General features: G+C 32.3%; 2 protein-coding genes across 3 annotated transcripts in view; one reads left to right on the forward strand and one right to left on the reverse strand.

The window, feature by feature from the left end:
* LOC109238564 (26S proteasome non-ATPase regulatory subunit 12 homolog A-like) overlaps nt 1-2,642 on the forward strand; it is a 10,010-nt gene extending 7,368 nt beyond the window's left edge. Inside the window, exons 9-12 of one of the 2 annotated variants that reach the window (XM_019405046.1) lie at nt 1,213-1,366; nt 1,504-1,581; nt 2,036-2,275; nt 2,348-2,642. In XM_019405046.1, the coding sequence (XP_019260591.1) occupies nt 1,213-1,366; nt 1,504-1,581; nt 2,036-2,254 (451 nt within the window). In that variant the 3' untranslated portion in view covers nt 2,255-2,275; nt 2,348-2,642. Of the gene's footprint in view, nt 1-1,212; nt 1,367-1,503; nt 1,582-2,035 lie in introns of both variants that reach the window. The other variant, XM_019405045.1, reaches the window with a different exon arrangement.
* A 9,155-nt stretch (nt 2,643-11,797) lies between these two features.
* LOC109238565 (ethylene-responsive transcription factor ABR1-like) lies at nt 11,798-17,163 on the reverse strand. Its single transcript, XM_019405047.1, has 2 exons — nt 16,605-17,163; nt 11,798-12,764 (listed from the first exon to the last, which is right to left on the reverse strand). The coding sequence occupies exons 1-2, from the start codon at nt 16,951-16,953 to the stop codon at nt 12,154-12,156; spliced, it is 960 nt and encodes a 319-aa protein (XP_019260592.1). The 5' UTR covers nt 16,954-17,163; the 3' UTR covers nt 11,798-12,153.
* Between the last annotated feature and the right edge of the window lie 4,282 nt (nt 17,164-21,445).

Here is a 21,445-nt window from a genome sequence, read left to right on the forward strand (position 1 = left end):
TCACTCTGTACGTACCCCCGACCCCCCACCCCCCCCCACCCCACCACACACACACACCAGAATTTTTTTAACCTAATCTCCTCCTCATACTCTCTTTACCAAAGCAGATCTGGTTAAAAGAGAGATGTGAAAGATGGTGGTGGTTCGATCAGTAGATCTACTGCCAAAGACCTTTAGCACTACTGTCCTTACCACCTTCAATTCACATCTTACCATCTATACACAAAAACGCCCCACTGACCGCCCTGTCAAAACCACCTTTAAACACCGTCTTCCCCATTATTCCAAAGATCAGCCATGCCACCGCACCGTTACCAACCTCACTTCACTTCATTCCTTCATCACCTTCTTCCCCCTACCAACCACCATAGCTACTCCCGCTTCACCATTCTCTTAACAGCAAATAACATGTCTTTAGAATCCATTTCCATCACCAACAATTCATTGTTATGATCAACAATTCTTCATCTAATTTTACCATTGATGACTCTCGAGAAGTAAAAAGCCCATCTTTTTCAGCACCACCAAAGAAACTTCTGATATTCCCTAATTTGGCCTCAAATTCGGCAATGTAAAGGTGGTTCATGGTTGTGGATGGAGCTCCCTCGAGTCCATTTCCCTTGAAGTTGGCGGAGGTGGGGGACATGAATAAAGAGAGAGGGAGGGGAAAAGGAGGAAGACTAAGCTGGAGGTGAGGGGGACGGGAATAAAGGAGGAGAGGAAAAAGGAAGAAAGGCGTCAGCTTTTTGAGGAGTTCAGGTGAATGAAATTCACGTTGGAAGAGGGATTAAGGTGGGGAACGGGGAAGAAAGAAAAGAAGGCGGGACGGGGGAAGGAGTGACAGAAGTTCTTTTTTTTTTTTTAATCTTTTTTTATATTGTCTTCCTTTTTCTTGTAATTTTTTTTTATGATATAGTACTTTTTTTAGTTAAAATCATATTCACGCACTTATCAGTGTGATTGGCATGCACTACTTCCACATAACATGGTCAGAGGTGTTTGTTAATAGCTATTCCGTCGAGTAGGGGTAAAAAAAATGAAAAAACCGGGAGTTGGCGGCCAGCTTTAAAATCCGGTACCAGTGCATATCAGAATGATTCAGTGATTCTGGATCTTTGAAGTCCATACTTTCTGAAACTGACATTTCAAATTGAAACTCTAAACAGAAAATTCAAGTTATGGCTTTTATTAACCTTCTGTTTTTTGCTTCAGGCTGCTTTTGAAGCAATTGATTACCATGGAGGTCATTCAATGGACTGCTTTATGGAATACTTTCAAGGATGAGTTTGAAAATGAAAAGAATATGCCTGGTGGCACTTTGGGTGACAAGGCTGCCGAAGATCTCAGACTGAGAGTTATAGAGCATGTAATATCCGAAGGCTTACTTTCAGTGTCTATTGGTTGATTCTGTTATAATGGCACCTGTCAACCTGGTCTATGCTGCAGTCCTCCATTTTGCTCTTGAATTTGATGTTTCACTTTTCAAATACTCTTTCCTTGCAGAACATCCTTGTCGTCTCAAAATACTACTCGAGAATAACTTTGAAGAGACTGGCAGATTTATTGTGCCTCAGTATCCAGGTGCATGTTTAATTTTTTGATATTCCTCATTCAGATATTGTTTTCGTGTTGTGTACAACAGCTACATGTTTTACTTCAACTTTTGTGGGATGTGGGGAGGTCCTGCTATTGCAAAGCCAATGTCATCTAACCTAAGCACAAAGGCTTAGGCTCCAAGAGTCTATAGTCTTGGGTCTCTCTGTGCCTTATAGCGATGTAGCTTTGATTTTGTAAAACCATAGGCTGCTGGCTTTGTTAATTCAGATCCTGTTTGTGTCATATTTTATCTTCTGTGATGTTAACTTTCAAATGATGGAACTGAAAACCAATCTCTGGGTGCCCACATTCTATTTTTTCTTCATTGTTACTGAGCATAGCCTGTCTAGACACTGCAGCCGTCACAGAAACTTTTACCTCTCTTAGTTAGCATACATTTCTTCTGGTGACCCTCATGTTCTTTCTTTTTTTATCTCAGGAAGCTGAGAAGCATCTATCTGTAATGATTGTATCAAAAGCATTGGTTGCTAAGATTGACAGACCTATGGGTGTAGTCTGTTTCCAACCGGCAAAAGACAGCAATGACATCTTGAATTCATGGGCTTTTAATTTGGAGAAGCTGCTTGACCTTGTAGAGAAGAGTTGCCACCAAATCCACAAAGAAACAATGGTGCACAAAGCTGCATTAAAGGCTTGAAAGAATGATCGGACTCCACAGGTAGAGCCTCACATCGATTATAGCATCGGGTAGGGAAGTTGATTATGTGACAAAATTGAAATCCTTTTGCAGTCTGAGTTGCTCTATTTTAAGGACTAGCAGCAGGAACAAAAACTTGCAATCAACTTTGCCCCCCCTACTATCATGATCGGCCTGCTTGCTTTTCTTGGTGTCAGGGGTTCGACTTTCTTCCCCCATTTACCCTTTTGTATCTTTATCAATGTTTTTCTCCGCATGATTTATTTATTGAGATCAACAAATATCCCGGTTTGATGCTGAAAGATCTCAAGTTCTTTAATGTTTATTTACTTCGTTATTTATCACATTCAGAGGATCGGAGAATGAGAGCCATGATTTTATTTCAAAATGCAGCTTTCCTAGGTGTGATCTTAATGGTGTGCCTCCATGTTTTGGAATCCGACTTTAGAAGTGAGATGATGGTAAGGGATACGTAAAAAGAATCTTAAGACTATGTCCTGTCCTTGGCATAGTAGCAGGGGAAGGAATTTTTTTGTGCGTGTTTGGAATAGACAACTGCATCCTGTTTCCTGAGTTTGTTTTCTTATTCAAATAATCTGAAATGAAAAATAGAAGGCGAAAAAGGGACGTGTGACTTACGGAAGAAACTTATCCACGATATATAAGACCAAATCATTTATGTGAAGGAAAAAGTTGAGGTAAAAGTTTACATTAATTAATCAAGGTCAAGAGCTAGAAATGTTCGAAAGAGCGAGAGAATCAATAATGCTATGACTTTTATTTAATTTTAATCTGTCTGTATGACGCGTAAAGAGGATAGAGAGAATCATTAATTTTTCTATATTTTCATTAATGTGGTGTAGTGCTTAAGCTTTCCTGAGCTGATAGTTTATTGGACATAGTTTCTCTATCCTCACAAGGTAGGGGTAAGGTCTGTGTACACACTACCTTTTCAGATTTTACGATGTGGGATAATACTGGTATGACGTCCAGCTCAATGACAAACTCAAGTTGTGATTAGCTCTTCCAACATGATTTGTTTTAGATATATACACTGACATGGTAAATACCAGAAAGGGGACAGGAAAATCTAAAGTTATACCAGTAAATCCATGTTTGCTCACATTATTTTGTAACGTAGTCGCAGTTCTCGATATCGCTTTCTCTTCATTTCAATTTCTAGATTGATATTCACCTTACACTTTCCGAATAAAGAGAAATTAATGGTCAAAATAAAGCCAAAGTAAATGCATCGCAAAAAGGAAAAGTCGTAATGCTTTTCCCTCTAAATTGAGAAAATATTAGAAGCTAACACACTATTGTTTCCTTCAAGAAGAAAATTTAGTACGTTATTCAATAAGCTATTATGGGATTGTCTATAGTCCTAGTTGAGGTTGAATAATAGTAGAAGGAATATTTGCCGTAAACTTTTCTCTTCTTATCGAAGATTTATATTCAATTTAGAGATGTTTATTTTTATTTGTATAATATAGTTTCAAAATGAGATTGAATGTAACAACATATTAGTGATTATTTATATAGCTGATCTCAATTTTATTTGAAATTTAGACGTACATTTTGCTCTTGCAATATTTGATTGTTTTAATTTTATGAAAGCCTCACGCCTGTCAAGTTACATTTATATCAAGTTAAATAATATCAGTACATCAAAGAATTCAATAACTTGAATTTTAGATGACGTAACATTATGCTGGTAGAATTCAAGAATGTAAACACTCATTTGGGAAACCCAAAGATTGTATTGCTTAAATATTATCGTCAGCCAATAGTTCCTTTATTGCCAATTTATCGATGAGATATTACGATGGTTACATCAAAGAATTCAATAACTTGAATTTTAGATGACGTAACATTATGCTGGTAGAATTCAAGAATGTAAACACTCATTTGGGAAACCCAAAGATTGTATTGCTTAAATATTATCGTCAGCCAATAGTTCCTTTATTGCCAATTTATCGATGAGATATTACGATGGTTACCCTAAACGTAGTCTAATAATATATAAGATCATTTATTAGTTTATTGTTCTTGATAAGTTACATAAGAGCGATCCGGATTACTGTACTTTTTAAGGCGGTATATATAGGTTATACACTGAATAATACTATCATTCACATATTATAATGGATTATAAATATATTATATATCTGTCATCTATTTTTATGTTAAGTGATTGGGTGTGCAACAATTTAGGTTAACTTCTTAAAAAGTTACCCTACTGCAGAAAATTCTATTCTTAAATAATAAGTTATGTTGTTGTTGACCCCAGTAATAGAATCTCTGGTGCTAACTAATACTCCAGGGGAAAGGTTCTTGAAGTTCTAGAAGACTGGAAGTGGTATGATGATTTTTATATGTGATTTGCTTAAGAGGCGAAATCAGAATTTGAAGTTTATGAATTCTTAATTTGCTATCGAACTATTACTCATTTAGTTACTGGGTTAGTAATTACATATTTATATATATTTAATAGATTTTCTAATACAAAAGCTAGGTCTAAGCAAAAGCCATGGGTTCTTCCGAACCGTAAATAATACGCTACCTCCGCCCCTGAATTGTTTGACATTTTCATTCTTCTATATACTTCTAGAATATTATTAACTAGTATTCGTACCCGCGCGATGCACGGTCAATATTAAAAAAAATATTAATTAAATTAAATTATGATCGGGCTTGTTTGATCCTATTAGATCGTATTGCTTTAATAAAATTCAATTGTCATCTTGTTTGTCAATACGATATACCCAATAATAAAATCTCTATTAAATCAAAGGTGCTTATATAGTCAGTGAATAACTTTTTTGTTCTATATTTTTCTTTATTATATTAGCCAATGTTTAGTATTCGCTTTCTTTTTGTAACTAATTTCTACGTTCGTGCATTGCACGAGATTATTAGTCAATTATTTATGAAAGAATTTGAAATTAATTTTTTGAGATACAAAACGAAAGCATTGTCTTTCATGCAAATGATGTGTGAAAGATATACTACCATGTGAACGAATTTTTCTCCATAATACTAAGTTGGGGTAGAAATTAGTGTCTTACACCAATGCACATTGGTGTGGAGGTACATCGAAGTAAGATTTTCGGAGTACTTACCGCGTAGAAGGTATAAAAGAACCAAAATCCTAGGAATGAAAATTATTTTTTCGAATCAACACCAAAACACATCCCCTCACAAAATGTGTAAATTGTCAAGAAGATATGAAACTTTTTAAAAAGCAATTGACTGAAAAATAATTAATACGTTCCTAAAATTCCCAAAAGTAATCATAGAATCCTAGAGTTATTTACATTAGAATTCTATTATTAGTTGGCTTACTTTTTTATTTACGTAAGTCTGAAACTTTGGAAATATATTTTAACTTTTTTTTTTTTTTAGTTTACCTAGATTATAGATATATTTCTTTTTAACCCCTTATACAATTTAATAACTGTCTCTAAATTTCATAATGTATATATCTTCTCTTATATAATAATAGTTAATTTTAAAGTACTAAATATTACATAAAATAATATGAAAAGTATTATAGTTATGTTACATAATTATTATAAAAATAATTTATATAAGGTCAAATCTTAATGGATTTTAAAGTCCTATATATCTGAACTTCCTACATAGTTCAAATAAGTAAATATTTAATAGCAAAAATTTAGTTGATTTAAAAGTTTTAAATATTAAAAAAATAATTAAATTATAATTTTGTCCAATATAAAATCTCTACTGGTAAGGTCAAATATTCTAGAAACAAAAAAATTGAAAAGTTCATACTTGACTTCAAATTCTTTAAATTATATTTTTAAATTATTATAATATACTCTTATACATAGTTCTTTTTTGAGTAACATACTTATAGTGTTAACCTCCATTTGCTTTATATTTATTTCCTAATTAAGAATCCAATAATCACGTGAAATTCGTCTTTCGAATTTGATAGGAAGAAGTATCACAATTGTAATTTGGAACTGAATTGAATTGGGATTTAGTTGTCTTATTCTTTTTCTAGCTGACGTCAAATAAGTTTCTAAGTATATTTAATTGATTTTAGTCCTAAATATTAGGATTTCATAGGATTTTCAAATAGGAAAATATTTAATAACCAAAGTTTTAGTTAATTTTAAAGTTCTGTATATTAGGAAAGTAATTAAATAACTATTGCTAAATAGTAGGAAAATAATTAAGTCTATCTCTATACATTATAAAAATAATTAAACTTCACATTAAATAAACACATACAGATGAAAAGTTGGAACTTAGATTGGTATTAGAAGTTTGTTCAAGTTCATATAATTATTTCCGACGTTACCACTTTTTAGTTGGAATAGAAATTATGGATATTGGTAGAGTAGGAATTTACACGCGGTGTATCTAGAGTTTAAATTGGGAAAGAATTCCATCCTAGGGTAATATTTTAAATATTACAATTATATCCACCTTTAACTCAAATATTTAAGGGCATAAAAGTCTATCAAAGTTAGAAGGATATTTTAGTCGTTCAACATTTAGCATAAATTATTCGTGCTTTTATAATAATATAGATATAGATAGGCTCTCCTTTTTCTAAATGAATTTGAAAAATATAATACATTCTCAAATTAAATTAGTTATAGGACATTATAATATATTTTTAAATTAAATTAATAATAGATATATTTATGAAGTATATCCTAAAAGTAATACGATTACATGACTGGAAATATTTACTTGTTCAATTTTATATGAATTAGAAAGCCGAAAAATAATTATATTAATAGAATTCCTAAAGGTAATCATGTAGGATTCCTAGCGTGTAGTATTATGTCCTAAAACTAATAGGATTATAAGGCTAATATCTAGAATTCCGGTTATGTCCTTTTATAATGAGTTATTATGCTTAATGCTATAAGGTTATTTTTGTAAACCGACATTGTATTCATGCTTTTATAATAATATAGATAGATATATGAGAAGATATATAATTTATTACTGTTGAAGTATTTTTTTTTATTTTAAATTTCTGTTGTTCTTAATAATATTATCTAAATTTTAATGAATAAAAATCTCTATTAAACTAACGGAACTTAAACAGACAGCGCATCAAATAACTTTTTTGTTATGTATTTTTCTTTATTATATCATCCAATATTTAATATTATTACATTTTTAATAGAAAGTTTTATTAGCATATTACTTTATTTAATATTTTTTCTCTGAAAGTTTTTTATTTCTTTATTTTCGTTTTTTTATTTTAGAATAATTTTAATATTCCAACTTGAAACTACTCCATAATTTGAATTGGTAATTTATTATTTTTTTAATTTCGTTTTTTATTTTAAAATTATTTTAAAAATCCAACTTGAAACTACTCCCTGGTTTGAATGGGTAGTTTTTCTTCTCTTTTTTTCATTTTTTTATAGCTAAACATTTTTTTTTGCTTTTTTATTTTAAAATAATTTAAAAACTCCAAATTGAAACTACTCCCACCCAATTTGAATGGCTCTTCATTTTTTTGTATATTTATATTTTTTTTATTATAGTTAATTATAAGATATCTATATTTATTAATTCAAATAAAGTAACCAATATATATATATATATGGTAGTTTTTTTTAATTTTTTATTATTTTTGTTTTTTATATATATTTAAATTCAAAAATAATAATCAATAACTAATTATTAATTAAATAACTAATTAGTAACTAATTATGCTATGTGGCTTTTTTTAGGCTGCCACTTGGCTTAAGGAGAGGGCTTTTTTCTCTCCTTTTAATAATATATAGATATAGATATAAATTTGTACCCGCACGATGCGCGGTCAATATTAAAAAAATATTAATTAAATTAAGTTATGATCGGGCTTGTTTGATCCTATTAGATCGTATTGCTTTAATAAAATTCAATTGTCATCTTGTTTGTTATTATTATTATTATTATTACTATTATTATTATTATTATTATTATTATTATTTTGCTAATGACCAATACATCCTTAATAAAAATATAGGGTATTACATCCTCCCCACTAGGGGTGTACAAAGGAAACCGACAAACCGCACCAACCCGATAATCCGAGTCAAACCGAGAAAAAGAACCCGACTATGGTTTGGTTTGATTTGGTTTGGTGTTGGAAAAAAAAATCCGACCATAATTGGTTTGGTTTGGTTTTAACTAAAGAAAGTCAAACCGAAACCAAACCAACCCGACATTACATATATAAAATTTTTAGATATATTTAATATATAAATATACTTATTGTGATGTAATTTATAAATATTTCTTAATTTTTTTCATAATTTTATCTTTTAAGGTATTATTTCAAGGTTGGACTTAGAACTTTTGAATGTTCCAATAAGTTTTATAGCCATTAATATTAGTAAATTAAATAATGCTAACAAAAGCCCAAACCAAAATCAAAATAATACTAATGCTAGCAAAAGACATTCAATTCAATACAATGAACGTGAATGTATTGAATATCTATTTTTTGTTTTGCAATAATTTAGATAAAAATGCTAACCTATTTTTTTTCTTTAGCGTTTAGTCATGTAATTAATACTCCCTTATTAGTCTACTTATTCTAGCATGACTTAGTATTTTTTAGATTATGCTTATTTTTATTATGATCTTTTAATTATCAATATTCATATTACATAATTTTATTGTCTTTATAGTAGAATATTTTAGGATAATGCCATGACACATCTCATAATTCGTATTATTTTCTTGGAAAATACTTTATATAGTTGTATCTTATTAGGATTAAAGAAATATTTTGAGCATAATTTATATGTTTTGTTCTACGTAAGATCTTACCGGAAAAAAAAACCCGAAAAACCCGAGAACCCGAGAAAATCCGAGAAAAATCGAGAGTGAAAAACCCGAGTTTTATTGGTTTGGTTTGGTCTTTAGATTTAATAACCCGACATAATTGGTTTGGTTTGGTAATTGTAAAATCCGAACCAACCCGACCTATGTACACCCCTACTCCCCACCTTATGAAATTTGGTCTCCGAATTTAGCTCAAGTACGTACCTGTAGACTGAAACAAATGGGGATACTTCGCTTGCATATCTTTTTCTACTTCCGAAGGAGCTTCTTCAATTGTATGATTTCTCCACAAAACTTTAACGAACATAATTTCTTTTGACCGTAGCTTTCTTACTTGTCTATCAACAATTGCCATTAGTTCCTCCTCGTAAGACAACTTTTCATCAAGCGGTATAGTAGGGGCTTCAATTATCTGAGATGAGCCTGATATACATTTCCTTAACATTGAGATATGAAAAACTGGATGAATAAAGGACAACTCAGGAGAAAGTGCCAAACGATAAGCCACAGCTCCCACTCGGTCTAGTATCTTATACGGTCCTATAAACCTGGGGCTCAGCTTGCCTCTTTTCCCAAATCGCATCACACCTTTCATGGGAGAGACTCGTAAGAACACTTTGTCTCCAATTGTGAACACTAAATCTCTTCTTCTCTTATCAGCATAAGACTTTTGTCTACCAACTTTGTCACGATCCAATTTAGGATTGTGACCGGCGCTTAGGAACAAGTGCTCCCAAGTAAGCCTCATCGGTAATTTTACAGAAAATCGGATAGAGTTTCCCCTGTTTTTGGACCATCCCAAAAATTTTCCTGTCTCAAATCAACAACCAAACATCCTAATATCATACCAAACAATTGACAACTTGTCAATTAACCAATACAAGTCTCCACCATAACTAAACCACCAACTAACCACTAGAAATACTAATTTATCTCCAACTTTGATAAATGAGAACGGTACTCAACATAAGACTATAATATCAAAAGAATACTCACGACACTAAAATAATGACTATGGAGCGACTCTAAGAGTTCAATGAAAAGACCATAACAATATATAAAATCTCTGTCCACTTGGCTTAAAGAGAGGACTTTTTCCTCTCCTTTTAATAATATATAGATGGACATTTAGTTGACTTGGGCACGTGCTTCTAGCTGGAAATAATGAGTCGTACAATCAGTCAATGAATAAAATGACATCTTTATTGGATCTGGTACCACATTGGCACATTCGTATGACAAATACTTCTAAATCTTAAATCTGGTTAAGAATTACTCAAACCTTGTTAGGATATTCAAATCTGAGACTTTCACAAACTTTAAGGCTCACAGAATGTTATCAAAAGGCAGTTGAATTATAATACATGCTCCAGATAAAATTTATCATATGTACAAACTCAAATTTGATATTATGTACTTTTAGATATTATACCATTTTTCTAGAGAATGACTATTATGCTTATAGGTTGGCAAGTTTCGGAAAAAAAGGATCGCAAAGCCAATTTCAGTTAAAAAGGGCCGGAAAAAAAATCTAATGACGTATGAGATAGAGCTCAAATAATTGTAAAAATAGCACGGTATAACCAGTTTTCGGACTGGTCAGTCAAAAATAGCCAGCGTTTACCAAGTCAATAAAAAATAGCCACCGTTTTGCTGCAATAGAGACCGGTCCAGCATAATATACTGGAGTTCGGTGCACTTGTGTATGAACTCCAGCATATTATGCTGGACCGGTATACTTTGCTGGCTCCAGTATAATATACTGGAGACTGGAGCACTGGTGCTCCAAACTTCAGTATATTATACTGGACCAATATACTTGCTGGAACTCCAGTATATTATGCTGGAGTTTAGTGTATTTATGCTGGAACTCCATCATATTATGCTGGAGTTCCAGCATACTATCCTGGAACTCCAGTATAATATGCTGGAGTTCAAGTATACTTATGCTGGAACTCCAGCATAATATACTGGAGTATTTTCCGGATTTTGAACAACGTTTTCGCTCAGATTTATCTTTACATAAAAAGTGGCTAAATTTCGATTTTTGAAATTGGGCTATTTTTGAACGACCAGCTGTAAATCTGGCTCTCCCCAAATAATTCACATAGTACGTGATGTTTAGGCTCAACGTTGGGTAACAAAAGAACAAATTAATCCAACAACAAATCAATCCATGAAATTGGTTGGAGCAAAAATGTGTCCTAAGCTTGGACAATGACAAATTGAATAAAATATCAGTGTCAGATTGAAGCCTCTTGCAGAAATGCAGGATAATATTGCATACAATAGACCTGCGATCCGGCCCTTCGTTAGACCCTGCATATAGCAAGAGCTTAGTGCACCGGACTTATCTTTATCAGAGTTAGACTGATATAATACAATTATGACTTTAGAGGAAAAATTGAGCGCCTAGGGATTGGTGTATAAGATGTCTATGGCGGAGGACATGTCAAGAGGGATTAGATTCTAAGCTGACAAGCTTTCGGGATGAGCGTATATGATACCTATATGTTTATTTAGTGAAAGTTCGTACTTACCAGAATAATTTTTTGACAATAAATATAATTCTTCATGATCATATTATATGCATGCATATAGTATCACAATTACTATATTTGGCATCATAAACCAAAAGGATATATGGATTTTGTTTTGAAGATTATTACGTACATTAATATACTTCTAACAAGAACAATGTATCACCAAAACTAACAAAAAGGAAAAGAAGACCTTGATCCACGTACTCCTGTGAGTTTTGACAACGTTGGCCAATTTTTGTTCACTAATACATTCAAAAAAATCACATCATGTGATGGAAATAATTAATGTACTAGCTAGCTAGCTAGTCAAATCTTCTAAGAAGATGAAATATTCAAGTACAATAATATTATCCAGAAGAAGAAGAAGGGTGACCATAATTAGCCGAATTTGAAGCTTTAAAACCGCTCCCACTACTCGGACGCAGGGACGGAGCTAGAGCTTCAGCTACGGGTTCGCTCTAACTAGCATCTGGCCGGCTGAATATGAACCTGTGGCTGAATAGGAGATAAAAACATATTTGGAAATTAAGGCACATGCAGCCTATGAAACTCATCATCATTCATGAAAACTTGAGCATTTAAATCAGTATTATTATTCAAAGCTTGATGATGAGTAGTGTGATCCTTTAGGGGGCGTTCAATAAAATTGGAACGATACTGAGAAGTGTGAACTATTGGCTCATCGTCCCTTAGGGGATATCCAATAAAATTGGGACGATACAGAGAAGTATGAACTATTGGATCGGGCGATGAAGAAACGGAATAAAGTGTATTTGGAGAATCAGACAATACTGGAGATGGCAAGAGTTTAACTTTTTCTGGGAAATTGAGTTTGGCTTTGCTACCTCTGAATTTAAGAGCAGCTTCATCATAAGTTCTAGCAGCTGCATCAGCTGTATCAAAAGTTCCAAGCCAAACTCTTGTTGCTTTATATGGATCTCTTATTTCAGCTGCCCATTTCCCCCATGGCCTTTGTCTAACTCCTCTGTATCTTCTTCTTGATTGACTACTATTATCTCCTCCATTAGATTGATCATTGCTGCTATTTTGATGATCATTTGTTGAAGTGCATATAAATGTTGCTTCTGCTGTTGGTGTGCTGCTGGTAATTGTCCTAATGCGTGTACCTTCACCACCTATATACCATAAGATTTTAAGTTATATATACTATCTGTTGACATTTTTTTACACTATCAGATCACTCAAATGATATCTACATGAAAGTCTCTTTAAAATGAGAAATTTATAATCTTGAAAATAAAACATGTTACCTATTGTAGCAGCTAAAGGTGACATGATGATGTAAAATTCCTTACACAGACAAACTCGATTCTTATTTCCGGAATATACTGATAGTTAAATATTTTTATATACTATCATGCCATCTAAATGATAACTAAAACAAATAACAATATCCATATGCCAAATTATGAAAGAGACTCAGTTTTAAGATTTGTACCAGCCATTATTATATGTTGAATTAAGGACACAGATTTGGCCAAAATAGTGTGCAAAAGATATGCAAGAAAACATGTGTACCACCTGTACATGTCCACCTAACAATATTGTAGTACCTTTCATTAATACTGTACTAAAAATCAATATAGTGGATAGTGTTAGGGATATGGTAGATATGCCCTAGATCCAGTCTCATATTTGATGATTTGAACATATTTTTGTGAACGTTATTTCACTTAGAATATATATGGCATTTGATATTCTTTTATCATTATTATTAACTGCTTGGTTAATTTGATAAGGTCCTTGATTAAATTTTGAGACTTGTCATCATGATGGAGATCATGATAATGAGAGAAAAGTTTCTTATAATTTAATCTATATTTGTTCTTGATCGTATGATTATCAATTTGGAGATTAGTAATCCGGTTAGATCAATATTTATGAGATTGTCTTTATGTGATAAAGATTAGTTGATCTCATTAACTAAATTACATAGATAGATGATGCAAATAGAGGTATAATCATTGAACCGACTCATTGGATAATTCCTAATGGTTAGAATTACCATAAAATGTCAATAGGATATTCTCTTGAAGAATGTGATGTAAGAGTTTCATTTGACCTGAGATCGTCACAGTAATTGACAAGTTATTTATTGTGCTTTGATACCAGACACCTATGGCCCTAGCGCGATAATTGAAAGGATATCGGGTACGATTAAATACTTGTAGAATTAATGATTGATCAAGATGAAATCTGTCAACTCTTGGTAATGAGTTTAAGCTCCATGTTGTCATGAATTATAAGCGACCAAATTAAGACCTTGGCTAGGGCAATTGAATGAAAGAAGAAAAGAGTTTCTTATGTCATTCAATGGTCGATTATATTTGACATGAACACATAGTTGGTCGCCTATTAGGATTTGACAGTTAAACCATATCCTAGGGTGACTTAGAGCTATAAGGACAGAAGGAATTATTACATTATTCTTCTACTGGTTCTTGAGAGTAAATTGTATACTTTTTCATTCTATCTGGCCGTTAAGGAGTGTTGCTAGATGCCGCCCTTGATTAGTATATTTATATGATCAATTTACTACCGGTTTAGTACTGAACCTACGGGACCACACACTAACGAGTGTTCTTCTCTTTGCTAAAGGATTTATTATTTTATTGTTTGGTAATTAAAATTGTAGAATTTAATTAGTCAAATAATTTAAATTATTAGCCCAAATAAAATACTATTATATTCCCTTTCTTTTTTTCTTTCTTTTTTTATGTTTTTCAATCGCCATATATATATATATATATATATATATAAGAAATATATAAAGCTTAAGAGGGTGTTTGGATGGGTTTATTTTAAGTGNTATAAAGTAAAGTATAGTAAAGCGTTTTAAGAGGGGTGTTTTGGGATTAGGGTTTAGTTTTAAGTAGGTTATTAACGTTTTTAAGCTACGTTTTTTTAGTTGTGTGGTATTTAGGCAATAGATAAAAAGTACTTAAACGCACTTACTTTAGGACATAAAAAGTACAAAAATAAGTCAAAAGCCAAAAAGTTGGTATATCAACTTATGGCTTTTGACTTTTAGCTTAAAAACTACATTTTATAAGACAATCCAAACACCATCTAAGGGAGACTATTTAGTGAATCCAATTTAGAATTGGACTCACGTATAAAGTCCACAAAAGGAACTTGACGATCACGCAATTCCCATTAGGAATTAGATTTGATTTCCCAATTATAAGAATTATGGAAAAGGTCAACTACTGAATTGATTTCCACGTGAGAAAAGGCATTGGTCTTTTCCTTTAACCTAAAGGAAAAGGATTGGTGACTGTATATATATACTCCACCCAATTAATGTGGCTAAGCGAGTTATTTTAAGAAGCCGCAAAACCAAGAAATATTCTTGACAAGAAAACTTAGTTTCTTGTTCTTTCTATTTTAAGTTGAAGTTTTTTGAGAAAAATTCAACAAAATATTTTCGTTCAATTTGTTCGCGGGTTTCATTGATCAAAGAATTGATAGTAAGGATCGGTCTCGGTGTGGATACGCCTAGAGTCTTCGCACTATCGAAGAAAATTCTGAAACGAGGCTCTTTTCACTAGGTACGTCTCAGATCCGATCTTTGACATGTAAATAAATTTTAAGCACAAAAAGACCTGCCTAAAATTGTTATTGTCTTCCGCTGCGTGTTACGAACATCTACATGCAATCCTTCAAATAGTCACATACTTGATACTATATATTGTCAGTTTGAAATGCAATTTTTGATGAAGATAATGACAAGAATCAAAACAAAAAACAAAGGCATCTACCAAAATAAAACTAAATAACATCTGCAGAATACGTCACATATAGAGAAAAGATCAAGCAATTTCTTAATTCATTTATGCTCTCATATTCTACATTTAGCTGTTAATTAGCATATACTATAAATTTGTGTGTCATCTCATCTAAATGTCTAAGCTTTAATTTGAGAACTTTTGACCGCTCTAATATTATGTCAGTGTGTAATCTTTCTTAACTAAAAGTTAAGAAAAAACATGCTTTTATTTAGTACTTAATTGAACTAAGAACACAACATTAAAAAAAGAACGAAAAAGGGTCAATAAATGTCCTTAACCTATTAGAAATGGCTCAAAAATACCTTCATCCACCTTTTGGCCCAAAAATGTCATTAACGTTTTCTTTAGTATCAAAAGTGCCCCTTGAACTAACAGACAACAACAGTTGACTCTGTGGGACTTTTTGCAAATCCACGTGGCACTTTTTGATTGGTCAACATTAAAAAAAATAATTACACCCGACACACATATTCTAATAGGGTGCTTCAACTCTTTCTTTTCTCTTTCAGTTCCTTAAATTTTTCTTTTCTTTTCTTCAAGTTTATTATCATAATTTTATTTTTTGCTGTGTAAAAAAAACTGCTTCTTCTGGTGTAAGTAAAATTGACATGGTTGTATGCTTTCTTTACCTAAAAATTGGTTCCATTTATTCGGCTAAAATTCTACTACGTATATTTTAACGTTTCTAAAGTTGCTATGTTAAAGTTAACTAGTATTATAGCAACTGAAAAGCTACAATTTTTGGGGTTAAAATACAGATCTTGACAGTAGTCACTTTAATGACAAAAGCTAAAGTTGTTTAATATTGTCCAATCAAAGAGTGCCACGTGGATTTGCCAAAGCCCCATACGGTCAACTGTTGTTGTTGTCTATTAGTTCAAGGGGCACTTTTTATACTAAAGAAAACATTAGTGGCATTTTTGGTCTTGAGGGGCATTTTTGAGCCATTTCAAATAGGTGAAGGACATTTATGATCCTTTTCCGGAAAAAAAGGAATTTTCAGTCTAGTGCACTAAGCTCCTGTTATGCAGAGGAATTTGGAGAAGGATCAAACCACACTAGGTCTTATGTACACACGAGAGATTGTTTCAAGGCTTGAACACAAACATAAAATAAAAGAAAATCCAAACTCTTAGTATACAAAAGAAGAGAAAGGAAAAATACCTGATGATCTAATATCAGAAGTTGGAAAATGTAAGAAATGATGGCCACTTTGCTCTTCGTTACGTCCTCTTTTTTCTCCAACACCCCAAGAAACTGAAGAGAAAGCTGAACCAAAATTATTCTCAGCTGCTCCACTTTCATCAGCCGATAAGACTTGGTTATTAATTACTCTATGATCTTCACCAGCAACAACAATATTGGTTAGTGCAGAAACCATAACTGATATCTCCCGTTCCCTGTTAATATTACCCGAAAACATCGATTCCAACACATTATAATTATCATCTCTATCCCTATCTTCATGTCTTCTCCTGTTAGATATTTTGTCTCTTGAATTCGCCATACACATGCAATAATCAAAAAGAGAACTCAAAAGTTTACAATATATATACTTGTGACAAGAACAAACTAGTACCAAAGCAAGTTTCTTAAACAGACCGTTATATATACATTCATGGACAACACACACAAGTTGGGAGTTGAAAATTATAAAAAGGTAAATAAAAAGAACTTTTCTTTTGAAGTAATAAATAAAGAGTCGGTCAGCTTATGAAAGAAACCTCAGCTCCCATATATACTCTTCTTTAGTATGGAGTACTAATGTACTTCACTACTTCCACGTGGAGTAGTGAAGAAGACAACAAAGCTAAGGCGGTTGCTGTTTTTTATTTGATTGAGACCAAGTGTGAAGTGAAGAAAAAAATGGTGTGAAATGAGAAAACAAAAAGATGTGGGGGGTACTTTAGTTTAGTTCATAATAATGCTGAGGATAAAGTTTTATTTTGTGTCTTACACAACTTATATTAATTGTGTGAGGCTTCTTTTTGTCTCACAAATTTGTGGATCCCTATCTTACACTTCTAAATTCATAAAATATGGGTCCACAAAATAAAATTTTCCGTAACGGTAAGAGAGCAGCCGGTTTTATCTCCAGACGCCGACATGGAAGACGCGGAATCCTTTTCTTTCTTCTTTAGTATTAACAGTTTGGTTTCAACTTCATTTAATATTTGTGTACACGTGGTACATCTAATAACTCTAACTTCTTCATTATTTGTTAACATCCTATCTAAATTTCTTATTAACTAAATCAAACAAATGTTAGATTACTTTAATAACGTATTTTAAAGTCGGAAGCAGAAAATCCAATAAGAATTTACCAGTGCATCATCCAAAGGTATTCAATTTTTACTTTTTTAAATTGATAACAAGTAAGAATTTATCGTGTGGGTGTGTTTGGTACGAAGTAAAATATTTTTCAAAAAATATTTTTTAATTTTTTCATGTTTGGTTGGCCTAAATATTTTGGAAAATATTTTCCTCATGAACTCATTTTACTCCATTGAAGAAAAATGTTTTTCCTATCAAGAGAAGGGAAAACATTTTCCAAAACTCCTTCTCAACTTCACCACCCTATTCCCCACCTACACCAACTCCCAGCAACCCACCCTCACATCCACCACCCGAACACACAACCATCCCAATCCCGCCCCACCCCACCTACCCCACCCTACCCTCACCTTAAATAAAAATATTATTAATAGTACTTTCTTTTTATGTTCTAGATAGATTTTTGTTTTTCATATTGACAAATAAGTATAATTCTTTTCATGGTATAAAAAAGTATTGTTTTTATTTAATAATAAAATATTTTCTTTTCATGTAGAAAAAATATTTTTTCTTCCTTTTAACAAAAAATATTTTCTTTACCTGATGTAAAAAAATATTTTTTTTATTTCAATAAAACTAGTGTTTTCTTTTCATGATGTAGAAAAAGTATTTTTTTTATTTCAATAAATTGAGTACTTTATTTTCATGTTGTAGAAAGAGTACTTTCTTTTTCAACCAAAAAAAGAGTATTTCTTTTTTTAGAGACTTGGGGTTGGGGGAAGGGGAGTGGGAGGAGATGAGGAGAGTAGCATAAAAAAAATTTCTACTCTTTAACCAAACAATAGAAAATATTTTCCGAAAACTGTTTTTCACCCACCAACAAACAAGGAAAAATAAGTGATAAAACCACTCCTTTTCCATGAAAACATTTCCTAGAAAAATATTTTCCTTCATATAGTATAAGTTTTCGTCAAAGAATGTTCAGTTAATTATTTTTGACTACACATAGCTTTACCCCAGCCTCTAGTGAACAATATATATTAGTACACTAGGTGGTTCGTCCGTGCTAGCACGGGCCCAATATTGTGAAACTTGAATATATTAGTATTGAATCACCTAGATAACATCGCATGCTAATTGTAAGGAATTATTTATGAATTTTTACCTCCTATATCAAAGGTTAACACCTTGTTTATTTTAAATAAATACCATTTAAAAAATTATATTCTATAGATACCTTTTAATGTTTATAGCAAAATATCTAATTTTGGTTACCTCCTACCCCTAAGCACTAAATACGCTATTCAGTTACACTATTTTCTTTCTCTCTCTACTTTGATACATGCCATTCTCTTCCCCCATCCCATTAAAATTTCTCCTCTCCTCCTCCTCCTCCTAACGGCATCTTCTCTTTGCTTCACTTTAATCAATGCTTCAAAATCCAGCGACCCAATTCCTACACCATGGCCAAAACAATTCCACTCGATTCTCTTTATGAATAACACCAAAAGAAATCTTCAGGTTGTTGATTTGTGGTACGATTATCCCAATGGTAGGAACTTCAACTTATCCAAACCAATTGGGAAAGCGATAAACTCGAGGTTCTCAACTTCCGTCATCTTCAATACAAGATTCAAGCTTTAATAGAGTCCTTATTCTGCCACTATTGCTCGACGGCGGATCGCCGAAAATTAGTGTTTGTTCTTGAACAAAGACGATGGAGTTTGGGGCTGAGCAACTTGATTTTCTGTTAATATATTGCAATGTATTTTCAACGTATCACGTTGTATTTTCATCTATTTCATTGTATTCATTGTCTTTTTTTTCATTGTAATTCAATGTATCTCGTTGTATTTAATTGTATTCACTGTCTTTTTTTCCATTGTATTTCAATGTATCCTGCTATATTCTATGTATTTCATTATATTCACTGTCTCGCTATATGCCATGAATGTATTCATATATTTTTTTAATTAATATAATTTATTTATTCAGATGTATTATATACTTTCTCTGAAGATTACTATATTTTTGGGGTATTTTTCGGTTGAGAATCTTTTTTATAACCGCAAATACAAATTTTGTGTGTTATAATTGAGTTTGTTGAGTTATATTAGGAGTCTATTATGTTAATTGATACACTTTTCGTTTAAAAACAGTGTAATCCCCTGTTTCACGCCGTGAATATAGTCGAATACAATAATCTGTCCAGCTGTATTCCCATGTTTCACGCCATGAATACAGTCGAATACACTCGAATACAACAACTGATTAGGTGGACTTCCCTGATTCACGCCTATTTTTGCTATTGTATTCATGAATACAGTAGCTTAAATACATCTCTAATACATCTTATAACAACAGAAAACGTATCTACAATCCGCAATATAGCAAATGGTTATCTATAAATAGCTAATTACCACTAAAAGATAGTGTTTTATGAAAATGCATTTTGAAACGGAACATCCACTCATGGATGTCATTTGGTTGACAAATAATACATTCTTTAACTATGTGACAACATCATACTGTTAGATGCATAAGGGTCACATTATCTACGTCATATATGAGAGAATTATTTACTTTTTATACTATTTATTTACTGGCAAACGGTGATGCTTTTTCTGTGTTGTTTTTAGTCTTCTTCTTAGCTTTCTTCTTAACAGCTCTTCACAAAGAACGCCTGTACGTAATGATTAATTGTTAGTGCTCACCAAAATAAAAGGTAAAGACCAACAAAGAACAGAATTTTGAATTTAAATAGTGAGGAATATGCAAGAAGAGAAGGCTGCTTTTTCATAAATGGCATAGCTTTGGGCCAAGACAACATCTTTCAACGATCTTCACATGACTGAAACCAAACAGAGAGGTGGGGAATGTTTGTTGTTAACTCAATCAAGTTAAGCAGGTGAATGGGACGATATGAAAATGAGATTTATTGTAATGAGAATGTTAACAATTCAATACAACAAAAGTATATGAGGCAAATTCTTCCCACATACTCAAAATATCACAGAGAAAATCAGTCACAAAGAATAAAATACTTACTCAGCACTTTGTCTCAAAGCCATAAATGAAAAGATATTCTAGATGCAACTTGAGTACACCAGTCTCTAGCCCAACCTCTGTTATATAAATTACATGAATTGACAACTTTCATTTACCTGTGTTCAGTGACTTTGAGAAGAACACCAAAAAGACGAATCCTTTTGTTTGAACTTTTCCATTAGTCAGAGGAACGAACAAAGGAAAATCTGCGAGTTGTTATGGATTCAACACCAAATAATTTGGAATACATGACCTATCAATTGGTGAGGAACGTTGTACATAAAGCTCCGAATAAAATATTGCCAATCATGCTGAAACACTAATTTAATAGAAACCACATGTCACTCACTTCCACATAAGATAACATGCTCCCTTCTAATCATTAAACCACCAGTCCTTCCTTCGAGCGATTTTTCCAGTAGAAACAGTTAAATTATTCAATAGAAACTATTTCACCCTCAACTAAAGATTTGTCCACATGACCAACAAATATATTTCCAATTTAAATGTATCTTCAGACTGCCCTATGCAAACTCTAGGACACCATGACAGTTTTTAGAACCAAGATAGTTTAATTGGATGCATGGAGTATGCACGATCTTGATAATCAAGGTTGTGAGGGTAGAAGAAACCTTCTTCATCTTTCATTTTATGCACCAAATGTTCAACCATGGAGAAGCAAA

This window comes from Nicotiana attenuata, unplaced genomic scaffold (genome assembly GCF_001879085.1).
Source record: "Nicotiana attenuata strain UT unplaced genomic scaffold, NIATTr2, whole genome shotgun sequence".
Classification (NCBI taxonomy): Eukaryota; Viridiplantae; Streptophyta; class Magnoliopsida; order Solanales; family Solanaceae; genus Nicotiana; species Nicotiana attenuata.